Source organism: Cardiocondyla obscurior, linkage group LG12 (assembly GCF_019399895.1).
Source record: "Cardiocondyla obscurior isolate alpha-2009 linkage group LG12, Cobs3.1, whole genome shotgun sequence".
NCBI classification, from domain to species: Eukaryota; Metazoa; Arthropoda; class Insecta; order Hymenoptera; family Formicidae; genus Cardiocondyla; species Cardiocondyla obscurior.
In genome coordinates this window covers 5,772,925-5,798,645 of record NC_091875.1, presented here as the reverse complement: position 1 = coordinate 5,798,645, position 25,721 = coordinate 5,772,925, and the positions used below count along the sequence as shown (strand labels likewise).

The window sequence follows — 25,721 nt, the reverse complement described above, 5'->3', positions numbered from 1 at the left end:
TGAATCGAAGTCGAAATTGCGCTAAATAAGAGAAGAAGCCATACTCTTGTTATTTTCAACCTTGGGTTCACCAGTAGTTGGCATAAAGTTAGAAGGAAAAGATAAATAGAAAGAAAAAGTCGCGACGTGCAAAAAGGTACGTGCTTTCATTCCTTCCTTCGATTATTTTGAAAGAAACATCTTTCGGCTCCGCATAAATTATCGTAAGGCGCAGGAACGTGCTGCGATCCAAACGCAAATTCATTTATACGTCGTAAACGTCGCTAAAACGTTGCGTAGCATAAATTTTGATGGTATTGCACCCGCGAGAGATGGAGTACATTTAACGTGATCATAAATTCACGTTGTAACGATACAAACGAACATCGATGGTGGTTTTGAAGCGGCACCGATGACGCCGCGGCACGAGATACGAGCGCGGGCAGCTGGCGGCGACGAGTAGACTTCGACATACATACCGCGAGATAACGTTCCGCGCACTAATTGTAAAAAGAAGCATTGCAAATAGATGCCAAATTTATCTGTACCGACGTGAATTTATGGTTCTTATTTAACGGTGATTATGCTTTATCTCGCACATTTTGCGGAGGAAACGTACGTACGCACGTAATAACGTATACTCAATCGACGGAAGTGCCGTTCTTTAGCAGTTATATTTGTTCTTCAAATTTTCTTGTTTACGGAGCATTTCGTTCCTCTCTCCGCGAACCTGGCACGATCTCAACATCGTGATTAATGCAGTGCGGCCGTAGCCATCAGCTGTGACAGTTAACCACACAGATCAGAGGCTTCGGAATGCAGCTCTACACGCACGGCGTAACGAACGCATTGACGTTTCTGAATTAACGTTTGTAATTAGACAGAGCATTAGGTGGAGTACTAGTTTATTTAGGAGTTGTGGTTTCTAATCAGCGGAATTCCAATTATATGCATGCGGTATCAAACGGCACGTTGAATCCGAGTTTGCAATTTGATCGGCAATTAAGTACTTAGAACATAAAAGAAAAAAATTTAAGATACAGTAGATTTTTTATTGCGTATAAAAAACGAAAATCACATTACAAAATTGAGAATCGAAATTAGCTTTATGATAAACCATTAATACGATTAACGGAAATATTGCTAAAGTAATAATACATGCAAATATTACAGATTTATGTGTCTCTGATACACATTCATGGTTTTTGTTATTTTAATATTTTTATTTGTTTATTTTTGATACCGTATTACACGTCGTATCACTTTTTATTCTCATAAATTCTGCATGTTAAACAATTTTCACATTTATTAATGTTTTATCGCGAAAACAACTTTTTTGTTCGGCGTGCAGTATTTACAGGTGAAATTAAACACGAATTATCATATATTAATAACGATAACATGTAAGTCTTTTCGTTCGAATTTTTTTTCGGAATTCTTCGAGTTCGTGGAACGTAGGCCGAAATAAATTTCGCTTTACCATTGAAGTTTTAGCGACTCGTGACTGTATCCACCAAACGTTGAGAATGTCGTGAAAATGTTCCGATGTCCTTTAAATGGAGATTCCAGCGAAGACATTGCACGTTCTTGCGTATCTACGGTAAATGTTTAAGTATTTACATATCGCGTTTGCAGACCATACTGCTGGTATCCCACGCGTTATTTTCTTATAAATAAATGTATATGAATATTTACAACACGCGGCGCAGAACCTCGCGCAAATATACCCACGTGTGTATTTGTGTGCGAACGTTTAGATTAAATTTAAAATATGCAGGCGAAAGAAATTCCGTGCAAAACAAACCTACGCAACGCCGAGCGAGGGGATTTAATGAAGTGACAGTACAGCAATTTACTTTACCCGTTTGTTTTAGAAAAGGAAAAATTATTTTTCATAAATGCCAATTTTATTTCGGCAATTTCGAAAATTGTTTTAAGACTTTTGCCGTCACCGAAACGTAATTTCATTTGTTCGATTACGACGATGTGCCGTAGTATCGACAACCACTTAATTATATCCACTTGCTTTTGAGCAAAATTTTCCAAGGCGATTTATGTGTAATATCCGTTAATTAGCACAAGGTAAAATAAAATAAACCGCGATTTATAGAATAAATCGTCTATCGACGAGATGCAAACTGTATTACGTCGATCATCAGTCTAGGGACGTCCGTTCCGCGCGTATCAATTTTTTTTTTTTTTAACGCCGCGGTCGAATGTTTAACATTTATCTTTCGGGCTCTGTCGTGTTTGATTCACAAGTTTAAGAATTTGTCAATTACGAACGTATCGTATCGGCCGTTCCGCTTCACCGGTTCATTATGATAACCGATGGACAGCGCGCAATATAGACGCAACGTATTACGTCTAGCAATATCGCCGCGGGGGATGGCGAAATTGTAGTAATTAATACAGCTGCCGCTAATTCGCAAGCCGTTAACCGAAATAACGCGGCCCGCGTACCGTTTACGACGATATCGCTTTCGGTAATAAATTACATTTGCAGCTACGGCGCGAAGCAGACGTCAACGCGAGATGAGAAATTAATGCGACTGATTACCCCTTTCTCTCCGTAAAAGGTGTATTTTAATCCTCGCCCGCGGCCGGATATCTCTCAGAAGTTACGTAGGAGTCGGGCTTATACTTTCGAGATGCATATATGGAACAGCCTAAATATCTCATTCAGATTCCCCTGTTATTTATCCCGCGCTGGGGAATACCGATTTCCAATAGACGGCAATATTGGAACGAAAGATCGCAGAGTGATGTTAATATTCGATCGAGATTGTAGCTGCATTGAAATTGCGCGCCGCAGTAAATACGATTTTTCGCGTGCGAGGGCGAAAGTTTGGCAGGCGCGCCGCGAACGGATTTTTCATCTTAAATATTCCCATTCGGTGTTTTATTTTTATCGGGATATTAATAAAATATAAAAATATCAGTCGAGTTTACAAATATGCGTATGTAGATACGTGTGTAACGTCATTTTACGCGAGCGGGGCGAGTTGCGCTCGATTGCGGCTTATTTGCATAAACGGTCATCTCGTTTCGATCATACGCGCACGGTTAAGAACGGCGCGGCGATTGACGGCGGACGATGGACGCGTTGAAATAAATCTGGCCGCGGTTTCGACAGTTTCCAGGATCCCGCGCGCGTTTTCACGTGGGCGACTTAATTTTCGCGGATACACGCGTGTCGTTGAATTACGGCTGACGTGTGAGTCACCGCGGATTGCTCAAAAGTGCATTGGCGAGCGTCGGTTGATGCGAAAATTGGCCGCGGGCGTGACAAATTCGACAGAGCCGACAACACGGTGGTCCCGAGTAATCGCCGACTGCTGGCGCGGTGGGTGGTGCTTTAAAATTGCGAAAATGATTTTCGCGTCGTTTACGAAACCGCGCGTCCCATTCTTGTCGCCTGAATGAAACGAGCGAGCACTTAACATTTGGGCACGATAATTTTCTCAAATCGAGATAACAACAAGTGAACGCCAACCAGATAAAATATATCGCGCGAGAGTAATAAAAGCGAAATTACACAACCAACGAGAAATCGTTCGTTCTTCGATGAAAATATTTAATTATTTTTTTCCTCAGTCCATGACCGAAAAATAAATCACTTGTCACGAGCTCAGCTTTATTCGAAGGGGTTGCTTTAATAAATTAGTAAATCGATCGAGATTCGTCTAGGCCGAGCACCGATATAATAATAGACACGATGTACGCGCGGGTAGGCGTTACAGGTACCCCGAGGCGTGAATAGCAGGTATAAATTTCTTTTTCGCGTGTCCCGCCGGGACTTTCGGCGCTGACAACCGAAATTAGACGTTAAATCGCATACCGGGAGAAATATGTGACGCGCGCTATATTTACAATTACGGATCGGAAATAGAGTTCTAGGCAGCAGCATGTGACAATTAGGGCGGCCGCGTTATAATTATTTAAATGAATCACGCGTCTGAAATCTATGGCGATTATATACATGTCGCTGTCGTGCCGAAGGCAACATTTCATTTTAATATATCTATAAAAAAAAAAAAAAATGGATACGTCAAAATTTATTACAAAGTTCAAGAAATTTATAGGGAGGGAAGATTATTCGCAACGATAAAAACTTTTTTTCTTTTTTCCTTTCTTTTCTTTTTTATTGATATTTTTGATATGGGATTATTCTGGGCTTTGTGCGGTAAATGCGTTTCGAATTTACACTGACACGATCACGGACCGCGATTTATTATTATTCTTTAACCACGAACATACCTTCGATATCGATGACGTTGCGCGCCGTTATATAGAAAAAGCACTCGTCGCGGAAAAGTTTGCTCGCGGAACAAAAGGGACTATAGCTCGTATGTTTCCAATCGCTTTCTCTTTCTTTCTCTTTTCCTTTTTTTTTTCCCTCGGCTTTTTCCATCGAGGTAGCTCGCAGGGGAGAGATAAAAGCGCATCGCTACGCGGTATCGAGGAGGAATTTTATATATCGCCGTTCGTCAAGCCTGCCAAACTGTCCAGGCCCGAGTGATGGACACGCTTAGACGTTTTATCGCGTGCAAATATGCGCTACCGCTGCCCGTAAGTGTTCCTCACGGTTAACACATTTACGTGTACAGGCTCGCTTTTTTCGTTTTTTTTTCTTTTTTTTTTTATTATTATTCAACGCATAATAAACTTTTCACGTTAGACTTTTTTCAGTAAATTAAAACTTTAATTGCAACGCGATTCTGTAGCATTCAGCACAATAGAAAAATTTTTTTAACTCAAACATGTAAGTATACTGCGAGATCTTTTATTAAAATATATAAAGACGAGCAGGAAAATAGAGAAGTGAATACCATTGCGGAGTGTTTAATTTGCGGCGTTAATTATCTTACTCGTTGCATCGTTGAGCGCATTTTTTTCCGCGGAAACGCAAAGAAGTGATAAAGGCAAGATCGTAAAGAAAAGAAAAGGAAAAAAAAAAAAAACTGAAAGAAAAGGGGCTATCGGGGTTTTACGACTATGGCTACAATGAACGGCCAACGAAATCCCTCTCGTTCATTCGGCTCTCAACTCGCGCACGTTTGTTTTATGTTCTTCGGCGCGGCGGTTACGGAAACTCGGGGGCAGATTACGCTTGCGAGTCTTCGCGGCACAGGCTTGCCGCGCGGTATCATCTTCCTTTATTCGACGGAATCACGAAGTACCCTCCTCCCCCCGGCATCCTCGTTTCTCCACGTGCGAAATCGTCATCACGTTCCGACGCTTCTTACGGCGAAATAAAAAAGAAGGAAATGCTCACCTACGGCTATTCATAACGTAAATTTCGCGCATGAGGTTCGATGATGGTGGCGGAACAATTTGAAATGTTGTCCGTAGAAAAGGAAAAAAAAAAGAGAAAAAAAAAATGAGAGAATTATACTCGACGTATAAAAATTTTCAAGCTTATTAAATTCGCCAATGTATGTAAAGTACCACAATTTTACGAAGCGCAAAATGTTTTCTCTTTTTATTTGATGTAAATGCAACGTGCGCTCCTGTGAATGTAAAAAAATTTTTTTCGAGGAAATTTTTTTTTTATTCCGACCTTTTCGCCGCGCATTCTGCGGGAAGGAAGTGCTTTAACGAAAAGTTTAATGCGGATCGAAAGCAGTTATAACATGTACAACGGAAATAGAGGCATCGCCGCGATCCGTTTTTACTCTCACCGTGTATCATAAATCAGTAACGCGCCGTCTGATACGCGGATCAATAAGAGTTCGGTTGGCTCGTTACGAGAATGACGTTTAGTGCGAAACAATGGTCCATGCTTTCCGCGTTTTCCGTTCCGCAGTATAAATCCGGCCAATGGCGCCGTTCCGCAGATTGCAGCTGAGAAAATCGGTTCGATTTTGGGATTTATTCACGCGTTCGTAGGAGAAAAGAGGGGCTTTTATGAGGAAAGGGTGTTCGATTTAGTAAAGGCTTCGCTATTCAGCAGCCACCCTAACTCGTGGGTTGTGACGGGGCGTATTTCTGAGGCAATATTTGTAACTTTATCACGTCATATCAGTTGAAAACACTCTGCGTGACTACTTTCTTTTTTAATTGGATTAAAATTTTAAAACAGTTCAACTTTTTTTTTTTTTTTTTTGTTAGCTCAGCTTACACAATCTCTTCCGCGTAATCTCGCAATGCTCGACATTACGTTATTTCTATGATTTTCCAGAGTGTTTGCGGAATTAAAATTTTAAATCGTTTAAATGGCATATCTTACTTTTCTAAACTAAGCTGTACAATACTAGGCTTTTTTTTCACGGTAGAAATTTGATAGATAATTACATGTAATTTTTTAATGCAGTCCGTAAACTTTCCGTGAATGGTATATTTGGGGAGGAAAAAAAAGGGTAAAAATCGCTTGAATTCCGGTGCATAATAAGGCTCACGCTCAGTGGGAAAGTTATTCGCGCTCCGATATGTTGTGACGACAGGTATTGATTAAGTAAACTATCATTGAGATTAAGATCGACAGAAACCCTGTAAAACATCCTATGTAGGCCAGCAAAATAACTCACTGCACGACAATATGTACAGACTTCGCTGAGTGATATTCAACGCGAATTGAAAAAGCTTTTTCGCGTCGCCGCAATCTACAACCAATTGCGGGTTTACGTTTCTGCGATTTCGATGCTGTTCTTTGAATTGGCTGGAACCCTTATACATCTAGACCCAGATGGAATTTATTAGCTTTACGAACATGAAAAGTATTTCGCGCAAATACGATCGCATTATATGTTTCTTTACATTTATTTTGAAAGGGCTTGATAAAAGACGAGCTGAGGTAATTATTTCTCGCGATTTACACGAAGCATCGATTCTAAATCGGTTCTGAGTGCACTGTGATGCTCCGGTGGAATCCACCCGCCATTCTCAATGCTTAACTCAACGTCCTAAATCCAATAAGAAGAGGCTCGTCCGTCGTCAGACGAAATGAGGTGCTCCGACGAGGCGAACATCTCTCGCTCTCACTTTATTTCTCTCCCTCGCTCTCTTCCTTTCCCGCCGGCGAAATTAGCGTTTTCGAGTCGCTTGAATTATTCAACTGCGCTGCTACATAGCGCCGCCTTATCTTCCGGCTTTAATAATTTTCCCGGTCGTGCTGCAATTGCGGCACGCAAAAGTCTGCCCCATTTGCTGCTGCATATCCACCAAAGAAGAGTTCAGTTCCTCTTCTGAATTATGAATGCCGCGAGCGAGAAAACGCAAAGGAGTGCGTTAGATCTAAAAAGTAGCAAAAAAAAGATATATATCCATATCTTTTTTTTTTTTTTTTTTACGAAAATTCAAAAAGTTACATTCTCCGCGATTACGCAGATTTCCTCACTCGCAAGTGAGAGAATGAGAGAAGCACAAAATTACTTTGTACGTGGATTGTTGTCAGGGCGGCTAACATCGAGGCGGGGTAAACGGCATTACCTCACCTCGACGCAATAAAGAGGAACTAATTTCGCTCTTCCGGACGCGGGAGGATGCAGGTCAGCCTTCTGCATCGCATGCACACAAGGGAAAATGATTAAGCCCCGAAATATAAGGGTAGCGGCTGCTACAACAGGGTTGTATCCTGTTGAATAATTCTCACGGCTACTTCAAAGCGACTTCAACACCGTAGGTTAGCAATCTAAGCTTTTGAAAATTTCAACGCGGCATGAAGAGGACTTTGAGAATACTTCGTCGCACGCGCAAACCTTCAAATATCCTCATACCTACAAAATAGTTTCTACCTCAGATTTAAACGTTCTATCTATTCCCTCCCCCTTTTCCTCCTCTATCATTCCGAAAGAATTCGCGTATTAATATTAATGATGGCAATAGCGGCACGTGCAATGTTTGCACGATGAAATTAGGTGCCGGCCTTTCTCGGGAAAGAAATTTGTCGTATTCTATATAATGTACGTATCTACTTTGAGTGGAGCGCACGTGTAACCGTAACTCCTTGTAAATTGCAGCAAGATTGCACAGAAATTACACGTGCAATGAGTCGATCGATCGTACGGAAATAGAACCCGCCGTAATACGAGAAACAAGGATATCCTCTGCGGCACACAATAAAATTATTGAAAGCATTCTTTCTTCTGGTGAAGAGAAATGTTTTGAAGAACAAAATCTAAAAATGTGTACTGAAGCAGATAATTTTCTGCGGAAATGAAATTATTTATCTAGTCGTAACAGTTGCAGAAGATATCGAGATAAAATTAAACGTGATGAGATAAAAGAAAAAAGTCGGTAATACCTGAATAAAATTTAGGTAAGAATTTTTAGCGCTTTCAGCTTACGTACTTTAGCCTTTTTTTTTTTTTTTTAAGGCATGTATCGGAGCAAACGTTTCCATTTAATCTCGTTACATTTTCTTACGACTTTTGTTTGCCAAATGAAGTTGCCCCGCCTAGAAATTGCCTTTCGTTTTATTCATCGTGCGCGTTTTATCTGAAATTCAGAATAACCGCGAAGAAAAATTGATGCGAACCGCAGATGCGGTTAGAAATAAGAAAACAAATTCACTGAGTGAGCGTGAAGGGACAGGGATATATTTCCTTGACGTGACCCGTAAAGCCTCCCTCGCGGTAACGCTTTAAAGTTATCGCTCGGAGTCACCGTGTAACTTTATATGGCGGTTATAATGGCAAAAAAAAAAGAAAAAAAAAAGAAATGTAATTGTAAAGCCTGTCCCGAGCCCGAGCTCACGGAGTCCCAAGCTCGCCGCGCCTGCCTGCCTGGAAACGCAGTGGAATGCGTCGACTTATTGCAGGCGGGCGTTAACTTTTTCCGCTCGACGCGGCTAGTAAACGCAGCTAAGCTGAATCGCTGTATCTCTCCTGTCTGCGCCGCTTTACTTTCCCTGCCGGGTTTTACTCGCGGAATTATTATCATGGTAGACGACGGCGAGATATACTGTAGCGGTTATTCAGCTTGAGGCGTGACGTTTTTACGGCCCGTGGAAAGCGCCCCGAAAGCGCTCTTTTCGTCGTGCGTATGCATACACCGATATTACGATACACTCGAACGCATTGTGCATTTTTTTTTTTTATTGTAACAAAAGAATGAAACAATACCGGTAAAGAGATCAATCGTTCACGCCGGCACGGTTCCGAGAAACTACGAGTTTCACGGCGAGATTAAAGAGGCCCCGGGAAGGGATAGACATAGAGAGGTGTTCTATTTAACACCTGGGGATTCGTGTCGCTTAAGCTAATCGAATTAATCAGTGCTATGCCCGAGAGATTCGCCGAAGTATTCATTAGGCGGCCGAGAACAAGCGCGGATTATTTGTTCCTGTAATCGATGGGGATGTGATACGCTGCACAGTGCCCTCGAAAATTGCGATATTGAGTTATAGATAACTTGCTATTCCTCATTCAGTGGAAACTCGATATGAAACTTTCAATAATGACATCGCACGTCCGCCTGCACGTAGCTTTTTTCCAGCAGGACATTGTTTGCAAGTGAAATTCACGTGGACTAATTTCCACGCTCGAAATTTCCGAAAAGAAATACCCCGGGCTTCATATAACAAAATCGTGATAGTAACGGCGTTTAATTTATTTTTTTTATCTCTGGTTTTTTTTCTTTCTCTCTTTTTTTATGTTTGCGGGTTTTAATCGTGACTTTCCGCGATATGCGAAGCGGGAGAGAGAGGGAGGGGAAAAAAAAAACAAAAAAAACCCATTTACGCGTTTGATTTTTCTCTGTGATATTTGAAACCGTATTTAAATATCGTTGTCTATTATCTTTTTCAGCCGACAAAGCTCAACGTCTACAAGAACGATGCCGAGAGCTGGGACTACACAACGCCAGCGCTGGGTGAGTCCATTTTTTTCTCTCTTTCATCTTCTTCAGTTCTTTTTTTATTTCCTTCTATCGATGTTATGTACGTGTAACTTTATAACATACGCCACTCTCTTCGCGTACCTCGTACATGCGTTTCAGCAGTCGACAGCATGAAAGTGCGGGATCAGACGAGCTCGTTCCGTTTCGAACCGATTCCCCAAGATATATTTTCTGATACCATTCAACGCGCTTCTGTAAAATAAAACATTTCAATTCCGTACTGTTTGTATCTTTTAACTGTGAATTTAATTCAGTCGTTTATCAGTATTTGACAAAAATTCGTGCATATTTATTTGATCCTCGAGTCTTTGTAAGAACCGATAAATTGCGTTTATCGAACGTAAAAATTTATTCATTGAAAGAGACGAGCCCGCCTGATTCTTACACCTAAATCGTCGATTGAATCGCATTCTACAGAGAGGAGCCAGCGGCGCTCGTTCGACTTCTTCCTGCAGAATCCGATTCAATTAGCGACGCTCATTGCGTACGTGCGAAACGCACGGAGGATCGTTCCCGACGTCAAGCGCGTCACGATTTCTCCCCTTTTTTATTTCACCATTTGTGTCGCTTCTGTACCTCCACCTCCGTGTACGATAGGGCGGGGAGGGAAAGGTTAATTGGATCAAACGATGTTCAGATGCAAAAAGGTTTCGTCACCAGCCTGTTTCGCTTGCAAGCTTCGAAGGAAACATTTTTTTTCCTTCAAGTGTTTTACTTTCCCATTTGAAGGGAATATTAAATAAAAGCAATCCATATTCTTTTTTTTTTTTTATTTTCTTTGTTCATTCTTCAAAGCCACGACCGAAAAGAAAAAAAAGCTCGCGAAGGAGAGCTTGCAATCGGAAATTCGTTAATATCCGACGGTATTGCAAAATGAGAGGGGACGATATTGTAACCGCGCCAATACGATGGGAACGATCCTCGAGCTTGACAATCGCCCGACCGTCATACGCATGAATTCGCCGCGGACATTTACTCACCACAGAATCCGAATGGATTCCATTCACTCTGGAATACGAGACGACGGGAGAGCGCAGGAGTATAGAAGTGCGTGATAATTTGGACCACCCGACGAAACGTATAAATACCCCGGAGCGGCAAATTACGCGCAAATACGTCACCGTAACAAACCCGTACTCGAAATACATACCGCGTCACAAGGATATTAAATGAATTTTACGCGCTGGAGCGACGCAACGCCGCGAATATCAGCTCCCGCCGGCCAGCGACATTCCTCGAATTTGCGGCTCCGCGCGCGGTCTACGCCCGTGCATTACGTCGAATGAAACGCGAAATGCACTCGCGGCGAAGTAATTACACCTTACTTTGATACGATAGCACCTTTCGCGAGTAACGCGATATTTTAGTTCGCTCCGTTGCCTGTATTTCATTTTCGCGGCACCTATCATCCATAATCCTGTTCCCCGTCGTTCCCAGCGACGACGTTCCGGCGGCCTCGTGAAAAAGTGCGCAGAGACAAAAGGTGTCGGGAGCCCGCGAACGAATTTATTCTTGTGCATGCACGATTCACCGGACCAACGATTAAATCGCTCGCCCGAGGGTGCGAAAGCGCGAAGAGAGAGCAGAGCGCTCGCTTTCGCCCCGCAAAAGAGTAGCCGTTTAGCGGCTCAACGCCGCTTGCTCGTGACGCTTAAATTATTTCGAGTTATCTTGGCGACATTAATTACCGCGCTTCTTTCCACCGCGGTTAATGAAGATTACTGACGCCACGTGCCGGCGCTTGGAATTCCTCGCCTCGTGGCATTAGCGCCGTTTTCGAGATAATCGCCCTCGAGGCGCTGCGGTTTCGTCGCACGAATTGGAGCGTCAAATAGCAATTACGCGAAGACAATCCAGCGACGCGGGCTTATTTCAGCGAGTAGATGCCGGGGAAATAAAAAAAAAAAAGTATTCACCGCTGAAATTGACCCCGTAGCTCCGGAAAACAGGATTAGCTGAGAAATGGTCTTGTATTAATTTTCGGCGTATATTCTAGTAATGTACTAATCTTCGCTCGAATTAATGCGAGAAATTTTTAACCCCGTTTTAATAGATCGCTGAAATAGTATTTAAACGTTCGTCAATTTTATACGCGTTTAATAAATACGAAACGTTTTTTTATCAATTTTCGTGACGCAGTTAATCTTTAATTATATAAAAAAAAATTAAGTTCGAAGCTTGGTACGCGCTTACCGTAAATGCATCTTATACCTTCATTACTCTTTTTTTTTTTTTATATTTAAAAGATAAAAGGATTAAGCCGCGTTAATATCGTTCACCACCTTGCGCATTTTCAGTTCGACGTTAAAATCGTGAGATAATGCAATCGCAACTGAAAGTTGCCATAATACCGAAGGGCGAAGGGGGTTGCTAGCGCCGGCGAGTTCGACAGTTTGCTAAACGCATGAACGCGCATAGGACTTCCGTGTTGCTCCGAGCAGTAATTAGCGAAAAGCAATTGCCGGAATATCGCGTGCCAGGTACAAACCTTACAAACGGGATTTCAGTAGAAAACGACAAGCGAGCAGAGCGAGCAGGGTACTCGAGGTATTCGCTCCAATTACGACACGGCCTGACGTTCCGTCGTCAACAGACCGCCATCGACGACGTACCCTTTTGACTGCGCGAAATCTCCGAGTCCTTAGAGATGGATTTCCGCGCTAATTGGCACCGTTTTCGGACACAACGACCGGATTTGCTCTCCAAGTGCTCGGGGGTCCTACAAGTATCTTCATTATATTAGCCACGCCCGTCGTGGTCGTTCTCCCTCGTTGGATTAATCTTCCGGGTTGTCGTTTCCGCTCAGAACTTATGGAACTGAATTAGCATTAGAAACAAGCCGGAAGTAGGTAGAGGTGGAATAATTAATTAGAAGATTACGTATCAAACGCGTTAGGCGACGACGCTGCTGATTTATATGCAGGGTGCTTTTAATATTAATTTGCAAGCTTAATGAATCGTTAAAATTTTCATTTTTAAGAACATGTAAAATTAAGATAAGCCGCGCTGTCAATATATTTATCTGGACGATTAGATGAGACACGGCCGGAACTATTAATGTGTCAATTCTTACGTAGAGATCGTTTATCCCGTTATTATTGGAAGAAACTCGATACAAAATCCTCTCCGCGATCCGCGTCGACAAATCCGTTCGTCGAACTAATTGCATCGGAGATGGCTCGGGTCGATTGCTGTACTTCTAACCTTTCCAGTCTCGCAATCGCATCTCGCGGATGAAAGTTTCATCGGGCTTAGAGCCGGTATCGCGCGGTTACAAGCCCCGCAGCCTGCATTTCCGTGAAGGAGAAGCAGCCACCCCGCCGTTTTTGCGCGGCGGGCATCGCGTCTATCGATCCAAATGTCGCCGGCAGTCGAGCCGTTCGCCGTTAAATGTGGTGTAAATCAAAATCCTGACAGGTAATCAGTTTAAGCCGGATGTCAATACGAACATAAACCGTTTATTGCGTATTTTAAGGTGAGCGATAAACGGCTTAAATGTTTGAAACTTGAACTTCAGTCCTCGTTTTCGAAATTAATGACCCACGGTAGGCGCGCGAGCGCGTGAAAAAGTAACCCGTCGTCGACGCCGACGTGCAAGTCATCGCTGATCAAACCGCTGTCTCCCGATAAAGACCCCAAATGGAGCGGAGCAACCGGTGCCGTAAACGCGCAGACCGAAAATAAACTGGCTCGCCTCACCTTTGTATTTTAATCGGCAAGCATGTGAGGACATTGTGCAATAACGGCGCGCCTCCATCCCCGCGATTCTCCGGGCGATTAAGATTCGCGATTAATTCGGTGCCTCTGTCGTCCGTTCAATTATACTCGCAGAAATAGCGTTCGGCCGGACGCGATCGGCCCCTCTTTGCCCTCTTGCCTCCTCCTCCCTTCTCCCCTCCTTCCCCCGATTGCGTTACTCTCAATTTTCTGTCAGCGTCGATCCGGCACTCCGATTTGGCAACGGCAACGACGACCTCTCGGTGGTCTCGTCACTAACCGCGACTTCGTTTCTCCATTCTTCGGTGTATATAAATGTCGCGCACAAAGAACACGTCGTCGACGTTGGCGGACAAAGCTGAGCTTGTTTCAAGAAAGTGCTCGATGCGATTATTATTACGTCGCACGCGCGAATTTAGTTACTCGAGACGGCGCGACTAAACAAACGGGGAGAAGTAACTTCATCACGCGCAATAGTAAGAATCCACCCGCCTCTCTATCGCGAGGATTGAAACTCGAGCGTTTAGAGAAATGGCAGGGAAAACAAAAGCGGAAGCCCTGAGACGAGCAAAGTCTAATTGATTTATTTTAATGGACGCTCATATACTTGTTCGAAAGCCTCGCTTGTTGAGTAAATCTTATCTTTTTAACTCGAACTTCCTGGGGCCGACAGATCCGCGAGAGTCACGTGCTCCTCGGTTTTCTTTGAAAGTAGCTAGCACGCAAATGAAGATATATACCACTCCGCTGAAAGGCATCTGCGCTTGACGGGAAACGTCTTGCTTTGTCATCCTAATGCATTCATTCATAAGAAATTTGTGAACTTTTTAATGCATCTCGTTTACTGTATCTATAAAATGGTCCGTGTTTCCTTTTTTCGCGCGCGACTTTCTCCGAACGGAAGTTCCTTTCGTTTCTAACGGGTTGCCGAAGAGAAGGAAAAATTGAATTATATCGCTTCCTCCGACATTTCTGCGACTGAATATTTTTTCTTTTCTTTTCTTTTCTTTCCACGAAGCACAATTAGGAATATATGTACGAATTTCCTTCCGAAATGCGGCAGTAATAATTTAAGCAGATTCCATATCGAACACAGGATGCACGTGCACGCGCTGCATTAAATTCGTTTCTCGTCTCTCGGTAGATAATATTATGTGAAAAGTATATATTTTGATATCTACGCGTGATCGCAATTACACATCTCGCTGATGAACACGATAAAATATTCCCCGCAAAGCACAATATGCGTGTTATCATCGTCACCTTCGTGCGATTAATTTCAACATAGCTGACACTGATATCTAACCGAGTCGCATACCTGCTTATTACATCTAGGATAAATTTCTATGTATTTATTATTTCGCGCGCATATTATACGTGATGAAGTTTATATTGTGAAATTGTGCCAACTCTATAAATTTCCAGAGTAATTACTTTGCACACGGGATGACGTTAGCAGACATTTCTGTACTAATAACTTTCTCGCGCATTACGGTCCTCAAATTAACAAACTTTCGCGCTAATTGTTTCTGATGCAACGGTATTGCGACATATATATCATTCCGTATCGTTGGACGAATTTTGGCAGTAGTCAGTAAATCCAAATATATATCTTCACGATAAGTGTAATTGAAATTCTAAAGTTTCCAGAGAACTGAATTATCGCGGCTCGTAACAATGCGCCCCCGAGTAACGCGCGCGACAATGTTGCGCGACTCGAATTACGATTTTATTATTTTGTCAAACGATCTTTATCGTCGTTCGGCTTTCGCCAGCTTTTATGATTAGTCAAATAGCGATACGGCGATTAAACTATTTTTTTACATAATTTCTTTAGCGCGTATAAAAAAAAAAAAGGAAAGAAAAGAAAAAAAAAACGTAAATCAGAAACTTTACAGCTTGGGGTTAACCTTGTCGGTAAAAAGAGAACCGAAATATATCCCGCGGTCGAGACGAGAAAGCCGATGTAGTCGCATCCATCGCATCCAAGTATAAATCTTTTGTCGGTGGAGAGATTTAACTTTGCGACGCCCCGTGAGGCTGTACGAATGCGAGATGCCCTCGATCGGCGAACGGAACCGGAATAAACTCGACTTTGCGAAGCGTGGTGAAATAAAGACAAGGCGGAATAGATTGATCCTTTGCATAAAACTTTAAACTTCAATTCAGCGATTTCTCGCTAGCAGGAATGGAGCAAGTGTCCGGAACGAATGGCGCGAAAATTCGGGAATGCTTGACGTTATCGTGAGCCTAATACCATTCTCTCATAAAATATAGAATATACTTCCGATCCTTTTAAAGAGATATTTCTATAAAAAGTAGACGATATGGAACAGTAGCCTTAAGAATTATTATTTGATTCACGACGTACGTAAAAAAAAATCCGACACGAGATCGATAATATTTGCAAATATTTTGCAAGCGGGATTAAAAAATTCCGTCAGACGGTAAAATGCTTTTTTCGAATCGAACTTAATTTCGCCCGTCGCGCGCGATTTCTTATTGCGAATGAAGAGTGGACGATTAGGAATGTCGAGTGCAAGAGGGTCAGTCGCCGTCCGGTGCGTTGATCTCGTCCGAGCCGCGACGCGTCAAAGCGTAACGGAATATGCGCCGTACACATTACGAGTCTACCCATCCATGCCGCTTGAAATGCACCGAGTATTTAGGGTACGAAATACCTGTATCGCAAAGCGCACGAGTCATAAACGTAGGACACATCAGTATGCACTCCGTTGGAGATTTATGAGTTCGCTGATGCTCATGAGAGACGAACATACGCGTTAACGAGCAAAGTGTCGTCGAGATTGTCGCATCTCCCTCTGTGATACGCTTTGAGCGGTACCGGCCGACATTCGCTTCGAGAGCCGTTTAAGCACGATGTGATATTAAGGGATCACTCAAGACATCATACGCCGTTGCGCTTATCATTTCTCGCGTTGCACAGGCGATCCCGTATCGGAGTGTAGTTATGACATGCCTGTTCGAACGCGGAATCTAATTAATTTCACTTATTATAGAGTCGATACGACTGCAAATGCTGAATAAACTATCGCGTTTAAATATACATCTCGAAGCTCGAAAACTAGTGAGGCGGTAATGTAATTAATTGCTTAACATTTACGCAGGTAATATAATTTACTAGTTTTTAAATCGTTGTTAAAATACTTGGATGTTAAAAAAAAAGAAAAGAAAAGCCGTAATTTATGCTCATAAAATTTTTGACCTTACGATCTTTTGAGTCACGCGACTAATTCGTTACGCGATGAATTTATCTCGTTCGCTCAACAAGTCTAATTAATTTCTCTTACGATAGCTTTCAATCCTGTGACTGTAAATGCGTCTAAATAAACTAGGGAACTCGTTCATTTGCGCCCGCCGACGATTTTCAAAGCTAGAAAAGTATATAGTTTTAATTTGCTAAGATAATTAGTTACAGTTGCGCTAACAATATGATTTATTAACTTCCGAGTTTTGCCCCGCGAATAATTCAATATTATTTTCGGTGAAATTATACACGTTTGCGAAAATAATAATATTAGTAACGAGCAGCTTGTTACGCGACAAGCTTCGCGTTACTAATGATCTCTTTACAGGGATTAAAATTAATGCTCGTTGAAGATTTTATGTAACGCGTGTGCACATGTTCTATATAAAATCATTCCCTTGGACTTTAACGATCACCATTTTAAATTATTTATTACATTTAAGCGGAATACATATTGGATAACACCGCCGAATAAATAACGCAATTTGATAAATTTGTACGATTTGTGCTTTACACTGGTTAATTTTAAACACCTCATCTTACATTTGGTAACGATATTCATCGCGTTCGTTAAATAGCCGGATTGAAATTAAACACGGCAGAATTAATATCCCTGTAATGCCATGCTATAATTGCCGCGAGTATCAACCAGCCGCGCGACAACTGAAATAAATCATCGTCACGGTAGGGCTGGCGAAAGTCATTATGCTCCATGATTACTACGAATGCTTAAAGGAAAATAAACCCTTCGACTGGCCGCGACATTACCGTTCCACCAAACGGGTGTATAAGACGACAGGAGCTTGTTTGTTTTAAAAACAAACGTCGGTGGCTATCACATTGAAAATAATCATGTCCAACGCATTCACAGCCGGTTATGCGGTCTAATAAAAACTACATTACGTTCCCTAGCAAGTCGTATCTTACAGAACTATCATTCAATTTATTTCACTCTTCCGTTTTGTCATAAAATATTTTATTAATATTTATTTATGCGTGGCTTAGAAATGACAGGTTTAATAATTATGTGAAAAGAAACTTTTACATTAACATCTTGCGGGCAAAAAAAAAAAAAGAACAAAATAAAAACTATTTTCGTAGTTAAAAAAAAAATACAAGAGTAAAAAGGTTCTCGACGAGCTGTCTGGCACGTGTTCAATGTCAATTAATTTTTTATGCGTAGCAGTTTATGAGACAGGTCAATTTTTGTAGTTTACTTTTCTCAGATCTAGTGTAACGAGATTGACTGGAGACGCGTCGTGCCAACGATCGACGGGTTGTCGACCTCGGATCTGGTCTCATTCCCGGCGCTTCGATCTTGTACGCGCATCGCGAATGCTGACGGATCCATTTATCCGAGATGAAGCGGGTCGTGGCGTCGCGTGCGCACAATGAGATCAGTATTTCCGTACAAGCCTTCCAATAAAAGACGCCGTCATTTCGAATTAGAATTCCCGGGGTAGTACGCGGTGGCTTCACGGCGGATTTGCAGGAGCATGCTCGAGTAAGTCGCGTGTCGCGAGGTTTTTCTTTTCTTTTCCTTTTTTAATCTGTAGTAAATTAAATAGAGTCCGATAAGATTGCAAATGTAAACGTCCGCGCGCTTGATAACATAATTATTTTTTTTTTTTTTTACACATTTACAAGTGTTTTTCAGTTCGACTTCTCGTGCATTTTATATTTTTTTTATTATACTTTGATATTGCTTTGTGATATCGATTAATTTTTGTCTGATTATTACATCAGGTCATTTATTATCATTTTTATTACATATATAATTTTTTTTTTTTTATTATTATTACAATTGTATGTATTAGAATGAAACTGTTCGAGATAAATTAAAGAGTTAGCAACACGAAATGATAGAAGATTACAAATGAACTGAAATGCTGCTTTGTCTCGCGTTTACTAAAATTACGCTACGTACATTGCTCTTTGTTCGTACACCTGTTTAGAAAGCGTCTAGTGGCCAGTATTAGAGTTCTAGAAATAAATCGGGTTGCGCTTGTTTACCATAATTTTTTACTATATACTATTATTAATTAAATCGCCGTTATAATTTTACTTAATTTTGCTTATCTCTCCTTTTGTTAATGGAATACGTGTCCACAAGATAAACCACAGAAATCGGCTACTGCGTTGTATAAAATTGTTTTCGGTATCTCCGCGCCGGGAAGTTAATTGCCAAGCTGTCAACAATACTGTAGGTTAAAATAAACTACATATATATTCTCGGCTCTATTCGGCGCGGAATGAGGAAGACGGGCGTGTTATGGCAAGACAGATTACCGAGGAGTTCCTGATTCCGATCAAGATCGGCGACTGAACGAGAGAGTGACTAACGAGCCCGACTGAAAGTTTAGACGCGAACTAACACCTCCCATCCGAGTTTGAATTTGTAGCTTGTCCCACCGACGTCACGGTACGTCTCCGTCAGACCGTCCGGTCAGTCAGATTCTTTACGCACCTTTCCCCAAAGGGAAGGTAAAAAGGGCAGGATTCAAACACGGTGACGAAATAAGAGGGTGATCTCAAATGGCATAGTTCGCGCCGTTCAAAACCTATTCCGAGCCCGTCGCCTTCAAAGTCGCGTTCATATTTCCGTCACTCGCATTACCACCGCTCAATCTTTACGTCTTCCACTCGACCACGCATATTCGATGATCACGAAACGAGTTCGTTGGGAAAAGATCGCGTAGCAGCGTGAATACTTATCCACGGCAAATATTTAATTTTATTTATTATCATATTTTTTAATTTATTTCTTTGATAATATATATTAAAATTTATACGCGAAAAAATAATTATTATAAATTAACTTATATATATATATATATTTTTTTTTTTTATAATATATAGAGTTTATATTATTAGAGTTTCGATTGCATGATGATCTCGCCAGTAACATTGCCGTCCACTCACGAATTTCGGTAGTATTTTTATTTCAAAGAGTATCCCTTAACTTTTTCAATATATTCGTACCGCTCCGTCCTCGATCAAACATACTACGCCCGCATTCCGCGCGAAGTCCCGGGCACCGACGAAAGTTCTTGCCGTCATCCGTAGCCGTTCGCCGTCAAAATCTCTGGTCGGTATCCCGACGCAAGAAACCCTAAACTGGAGGATGGCATTACGGTGCTAGGTGACCACATTCCACGGTAGTTTGTGCAATATGTCACATCGCCACGGCACCGTCGCCATTTCAACTTGGCAAGTGTGGACCCAATCTTTGGCCAACCTACCGGGGGTATGATTCCCGGTGTCTTCTCCGCGTCAACAACCGCGATACCCACGCGTTTCTCGTGCCGGCCCGCCGAACTTTCGGGCAAATTAGCAATTTGCCAGCAACAGACTCCACCCTGGTGCCCCGGTGGGCCGATCGGCGGCAGCCACCTATCTCGCGGTCGAAAATCACGGTACCGCCTCTGTTCATCGTCTTGCGGACATCACTTTATATATATATATATATATATATAAAGTGTCTCTCTAAGCGATAGCACCTACCCTTTAACAACCTACGTCCGCTGTTATGTACGTGTCGTTACATGAACTCGTGCACGGTCGGCTGAAACTCTGATCACGGAGATCAGGAATGTGGGAAGAAGTTTCGATCTCTCGTTCAACTCTCGTTATCGTCACGGAATTCTTTTAAACCACGTGCGAAACTTTTCGATTTAATACTGATAGAAGGAAAGAAATATAACTCGAACAATTTTATTACCAGTTGACCTTATATCACGGCTGGAATATTCGCAGAAGCGTAATTTTCATTTCGCTCGTTTAGACGGTCGTCAAATCTACATTTGAGATTTACTGTGAAATTATATATAAAGTACTAAGATAGAACGAGATTTATCGCGAGAGAGGGAAGGGAGAAAAATAAATGAAAATAAAACTTCGTAATTGCAATTTTTTTTTATTAAAATGCTTTGAATGAAATATTTTCCAAATTTAATTTAATAATATTTGAGACTGGCTGCATGGAATTTAATATAATATATGCAATGCGATTCTTGCTGACAGTTCCTGCGGCAGTAACTGACAGATCGCGAACGAAATCGCAACATTTCACACCTAATCTCGTCTTCCAGCGAGACGTTATCAACTTTACCACAATGGCAGTGCATATAATTGCAATTTCGCAGTTGGAGCACCGCAATCGCGAAAGACGTCAGATTTGTTATTATTACTATAACAGTACACCATTAACGTAACTACGTAGCTAGCGTTTACGATAAACGGTCGTAAAATGCAATATTCTAAACACAAGTATATAAGACGCATACCACAATGTCATGCAGAAGGAGCTACTTGCCGGCAGAAATTGCACGTTTTTTTTTACGTCTCGCGAAAATCTCTTTTTCTCGTCCGGCAAAATATATATTTCTCTCTTTATGGGATTTTCTTTTCCCCTTTTATCCACTTATCGCTGTTTTCCTGGGGGAAACACGAGAAGTTTACAACCCGCTCTTCCAGGTTAATACATTACCACGACAATCGAGTTAAAACTAAGAGTTTTTATTCGACATTAAATTATACCGTCGAACTTATTTAAAGTCAATTATTTTGCCATCTTATTAAGGATTTATTACCGCAGCTGCTTTCGTCCGCTTGCGTCGAATAATCCCCCGACAGGCTGAGTAATCTCGGGATGCATTTTTCAATTGCTGATGATTCGTACGGCGGTGATTCGTGGTTAATTTTACGGGACGAAATCGCGAGAGCGAACCCGAATTCCGTGTCAAACGTATCGCCAAGAGTTGCTTACCACCTTGCCGGAAATTCTCCCTCGTACGGTGGCAACCAGAACGCTTCCAATTACCGGCCTCGATGGCATCAAACGTTTACACTTTTGCTCGCGGCTTGTCGTTCGACGAAAGTACCTCGCAGCAGATTCCATTTCATTTTGCCGTACCGCAATTTCCGTGGCTGGTACCTGCGCGCGTGAGGCGGGCCAGAGCCCGCGTTCCTCTGTTCTCGCATAGCTCATTTCCAGGGTGGAACACCGTCGACGTCATTCGCCGCCGTGAAACGGAATTTCGTCGTCTCGCGATAAGAGACGACGAAGAGAATCTCCGACGATGATAGTTCGGAATAGACGGGCGCTTCTTTCGACCCGAACATTAAATTACCGGGGCAAAAAAATATAAGAGGATTACTGAAACGACGGCGTATAGATTTAATCTTTAATTATTACGACGGGACGGAATGTACAAATATAAATTTGGAATTTCTTTTAGCTTAATCTAATCGGTATTAATTAACGCGGAAATTTTTCATTTAACGATTTAAAGTTGCTCGTGCATGCTTATGTCGCGCGATATTTAACGCGAAAGACAATGGGAATTTGATTTTTGCTCCGCCCGAGATAATTACGTGGCTAAATAAACACCGTTGCTGCGATTAAATTATATCGCGAATAATTTATTTAGGAAACGTTTTCGCGCGATGGAGCGCGCCTCGCACTTTCGCTGGATCGCGCCGGCACAATAAATGTCATGAAGGCGCGCGAGATGGAGAGGCGTGCAAGGTTCACTTTTGCACTTCCTTTCGTTTTATTCGAACAATAAAACCGGGTCAGCATCGCACCTACGCAGACACTCGCCATGTCCGCGGAATATCGTGCACTCGTGTCAGACATTTCGTTCCTCCGTGCATCACGCGCGTTACCGTCGTATCGTTGAGGGAAAATAAATTGGGCGATAACAAACGATCCAGCAAATTTTTAATTAATATGCGAGTGCGTATAGGGCGAAGGAATAAAAGAGAGAGAAAGAAAAAGGGCTCGAAAGGAGCAGGGAAAAAGGGAGGAAAGAAGAGAGCGATTGCGATTGCAACTGTAACGGCTGGCGTGTGTCATCAAACGTCATTCTTAGTCGCAGTTGGGAAAGGCACCCATAAATTCATAGTTTCGGTGGAGAACCATCTGCAGGTCGGTCGTACATTACGTTCACCGTTCTCATGCATTACCCACGGGGGAGAGATAAATTGCCGGGAAATAAAACTTTACTCCCCCTTTTAGGACTCGTGATTTTAATTAAACTTTCGTCCTAACGAATAATTATTAAAATAAGCCCGCGATTAGGCGTGCCGCGCGATAAAAAGGGAAGAATAGGGAGTTACGTTTAGCACGACTTCGACGTGGAGTTATCGTGGCAAATATATTAAGCTGTGGCATATTAATTAGGCTGAGATGACGAAGCGATTAATTAAAGATTAAATAAATATTAAGTAAAAGGAGTTCATTGGGGTACAGCTGATCGCTTCTCTCGACTTTCTGAATTTCACTAATGAATTGTATGTTCGTTATCAATATTATATTTTCAAACATTATCAAGTTTCAGAAACAATAGATGGTTTTTTATTCCATATTTGACATGGGACTCTATTTGAAAGCCAATTTAAATAACCTTTGAGAGTTTTCGTTTTATCAAAACGATAATTGCAGCTTTGTTCCACATGTGAGTGAAGATTGAAAAAGGGATTAAAGGGCCACTTCGGATTTTAAATCTAAAATCTGTCCATTGGTAATCCAGTTTTAAGATTTACCGCGTTAATTCCAGTCGTCCGTAGTAATTGCATATCGTAATTCTCGTGTAATTTTGCGACGAAGAACGGTATCTCTTGTAGTTACCTTGAGAAATGCAACTCTGTCGAATCAAGTATTCGCTATACGATATTAGGTATTCGTGGACGAAAACGCAATTTCGAATTGCGCGGAGAAATGCAGTTTTGCTTCCTGTAGCGCGACAAAAGAGACAATTCAGTTTTGGCTCCATGATCAATCATGAATTTACAAATGAGCGTTTGATTATTGCGACAATTGTTACGATTATTAGACACCGTTGCTCAAATCATATTTTGTTTGAAAAATAAAACTGTGCTTTGTGCGATACTTACACACACACGCACACATAAATTGCTCAAAGGGAACTCTTGTTAAATGGGAAAAAAAAAAAACAAAGAGAAAAATTTTTTTTTTTTACGTTCGTTAAATTCTCGTTCTGAACAATTCTGAAAAAAACAAACTATCTGTGATACATTCCGTTGATTTGTGAATAAAATATTGTCTTTTGTTTTCACTTTTTATTTACTGATAAAACGCAACTGCTTTCTAGATGATTCATGTAGAAATAATTTATTCTATATTTATAAAATACGTAAGACAATAGAATTAAAATAATCTCTCTTCGCCGATCTCTTGCTTACGTTCGTCTTAACTTACGGTTTAAAAAAAAAAATAATAATAAATTGATAAAGCTTTGAAACTGATTCGTATTCAGAGAACATAATAGATGTGATTCCCGTTGAAATCACTGGACCAGAAAGAATTAATTATAGCCACCCCATCCTCTCACTTTGCAAGTTTGCAAATGAATATTTGATTACTCTAGCAATTAGCGTGCTCACTTCTCAATGTAATTTTTTTTTTTTTTATTTTACGACAAAGAGTTGTTCAGCAAATAAATTAGCATTACGATGTGACCACAAATTTCATATCGCAATAAAGCATTTATATCTTCATCGCGCTGGCTTTACATCGTTCCGCTAAATGATGAGAAGGATATTAATTAAATTAATAATAAATATCGAAACTAATTAAACTAATGGAGGTCTTCTCTTTAGTGACAACGGAACGAGAGCCAAAGCGGATAAAAACGTGATTATGCGTACGCGAAATGAGTCGCTCGTGTTCCGTTAATAATTTGAAACGTTCGCATTAAAAAATTACGTTAGTAAACGAATGATCTTCTTCCTTAACTTTACGCGATTAAATCGATACGCCCCATATTCGCGGCATTTTCTGATTGTACTCGTTGTTCAGTCGTGGTACCATTGTTGCGTAATCCACAATTATCGCCCGTTATCTGAATGGCGATAGATAATTATCTCGATAGAGGTAACGATCCAGAATATTATCAGTATATATGCACGTATACGCTATTAATGTACGGTATTAATTCATACATATGTATGTATACATGCGGTCTCGAAGCATTTATTCACTCGCCAACACTTTTCTCACTTTAGTCGCTCGCAAAGTCGAGAATTATCGTTATCAGTATTTTTGTTTCGCGCGAAAAAATCCAATTTGCAAAGACGTCGTAAAAACGCAATGCGAGAAGAGTAATATTCCGCTTTGTTAAAATATTTTATGAATATATCTCATATCTTTCGTATCGCACTACCCCTTTTTTTTTGTGTTACTATTTTTTCTGGATATATATACCTCTTAAATATTTGCAGCGTTTATATTGTGCGTTACTTTATATTGCATTGATATCGAGGCTCGTTATTAACGGTTTTCTCCTTATCTCTCAAAGTACATACGCAGCTGATGCGTCGCAATAAATTACGCGTTTCGTGCATCTTTATGGCCGCGGTATTGTCGATTCCAATTATACGAGCGAGAGCCGGTCATCGAAACTCGGATGTTTTACGATGCCTGTGCGGGCTTTACCGTCACGCAAAATGTATACGAATACGCGTAACAAATAATAAACCCATAGGCCACTTTCAACACCGTTCGAAAAATACAAGACCCGAAAGTGATATTTTTCGTAGCGTTACTACGCTCGAATAAATAAACCTGCACAGAGGTTCTCAAACTTTTAGTCTCTTCTCCCTTTCGGGCAGCTTCTTCGATTCACAAATATCTGCGCGGCATAATATTTTCTCAGCAACTAGTCCGTTGCGTAAAAATTTTCTTTCAAAATGCGCGAACGTTTGTAAGATAACTTGTAACTTTTTTTTACCGTTGTTTGTTTCGGTCAAATAAGCGGCTACGTGATGACTTTTTTTATTTTTAAAGTTTTACGGAATGTAAAATTGATTGAAGTTAGGTCGGAAAATAACGTAAAAAAAAAAGATATCTTTGCCTATCGCGTACATATCGTAAAATATATTACACTTTTTG

The 25,721-nt window shown here is 41.3% G+C and overlaps 1 protein-coding gene across 2 annotated transcripts in view; it reads left to right on the top strand.

Annotated features, from left to right (window-relative positions):
- Positions 1-25,721, top strand: part of Sm (heterogeneous nuclear ribonucleoprotein L) — a 131,813-nt gene that overhangs the window by 74,869 nt on the left and 31,223 nt on the right. For both annotated transcript variants that reach the window (XM_070663778.1, XM_070663777.1), the window contains exon 6: positions 9,729-9,792. In XM_070663778.1, coding sequence (XP_070519879.1) covers positions 9,729-9,792 — 64 coding nt within the window. The remainder of the gene's footprint in view (positions 1-9,728; positions 9,793-25,721) is intronic.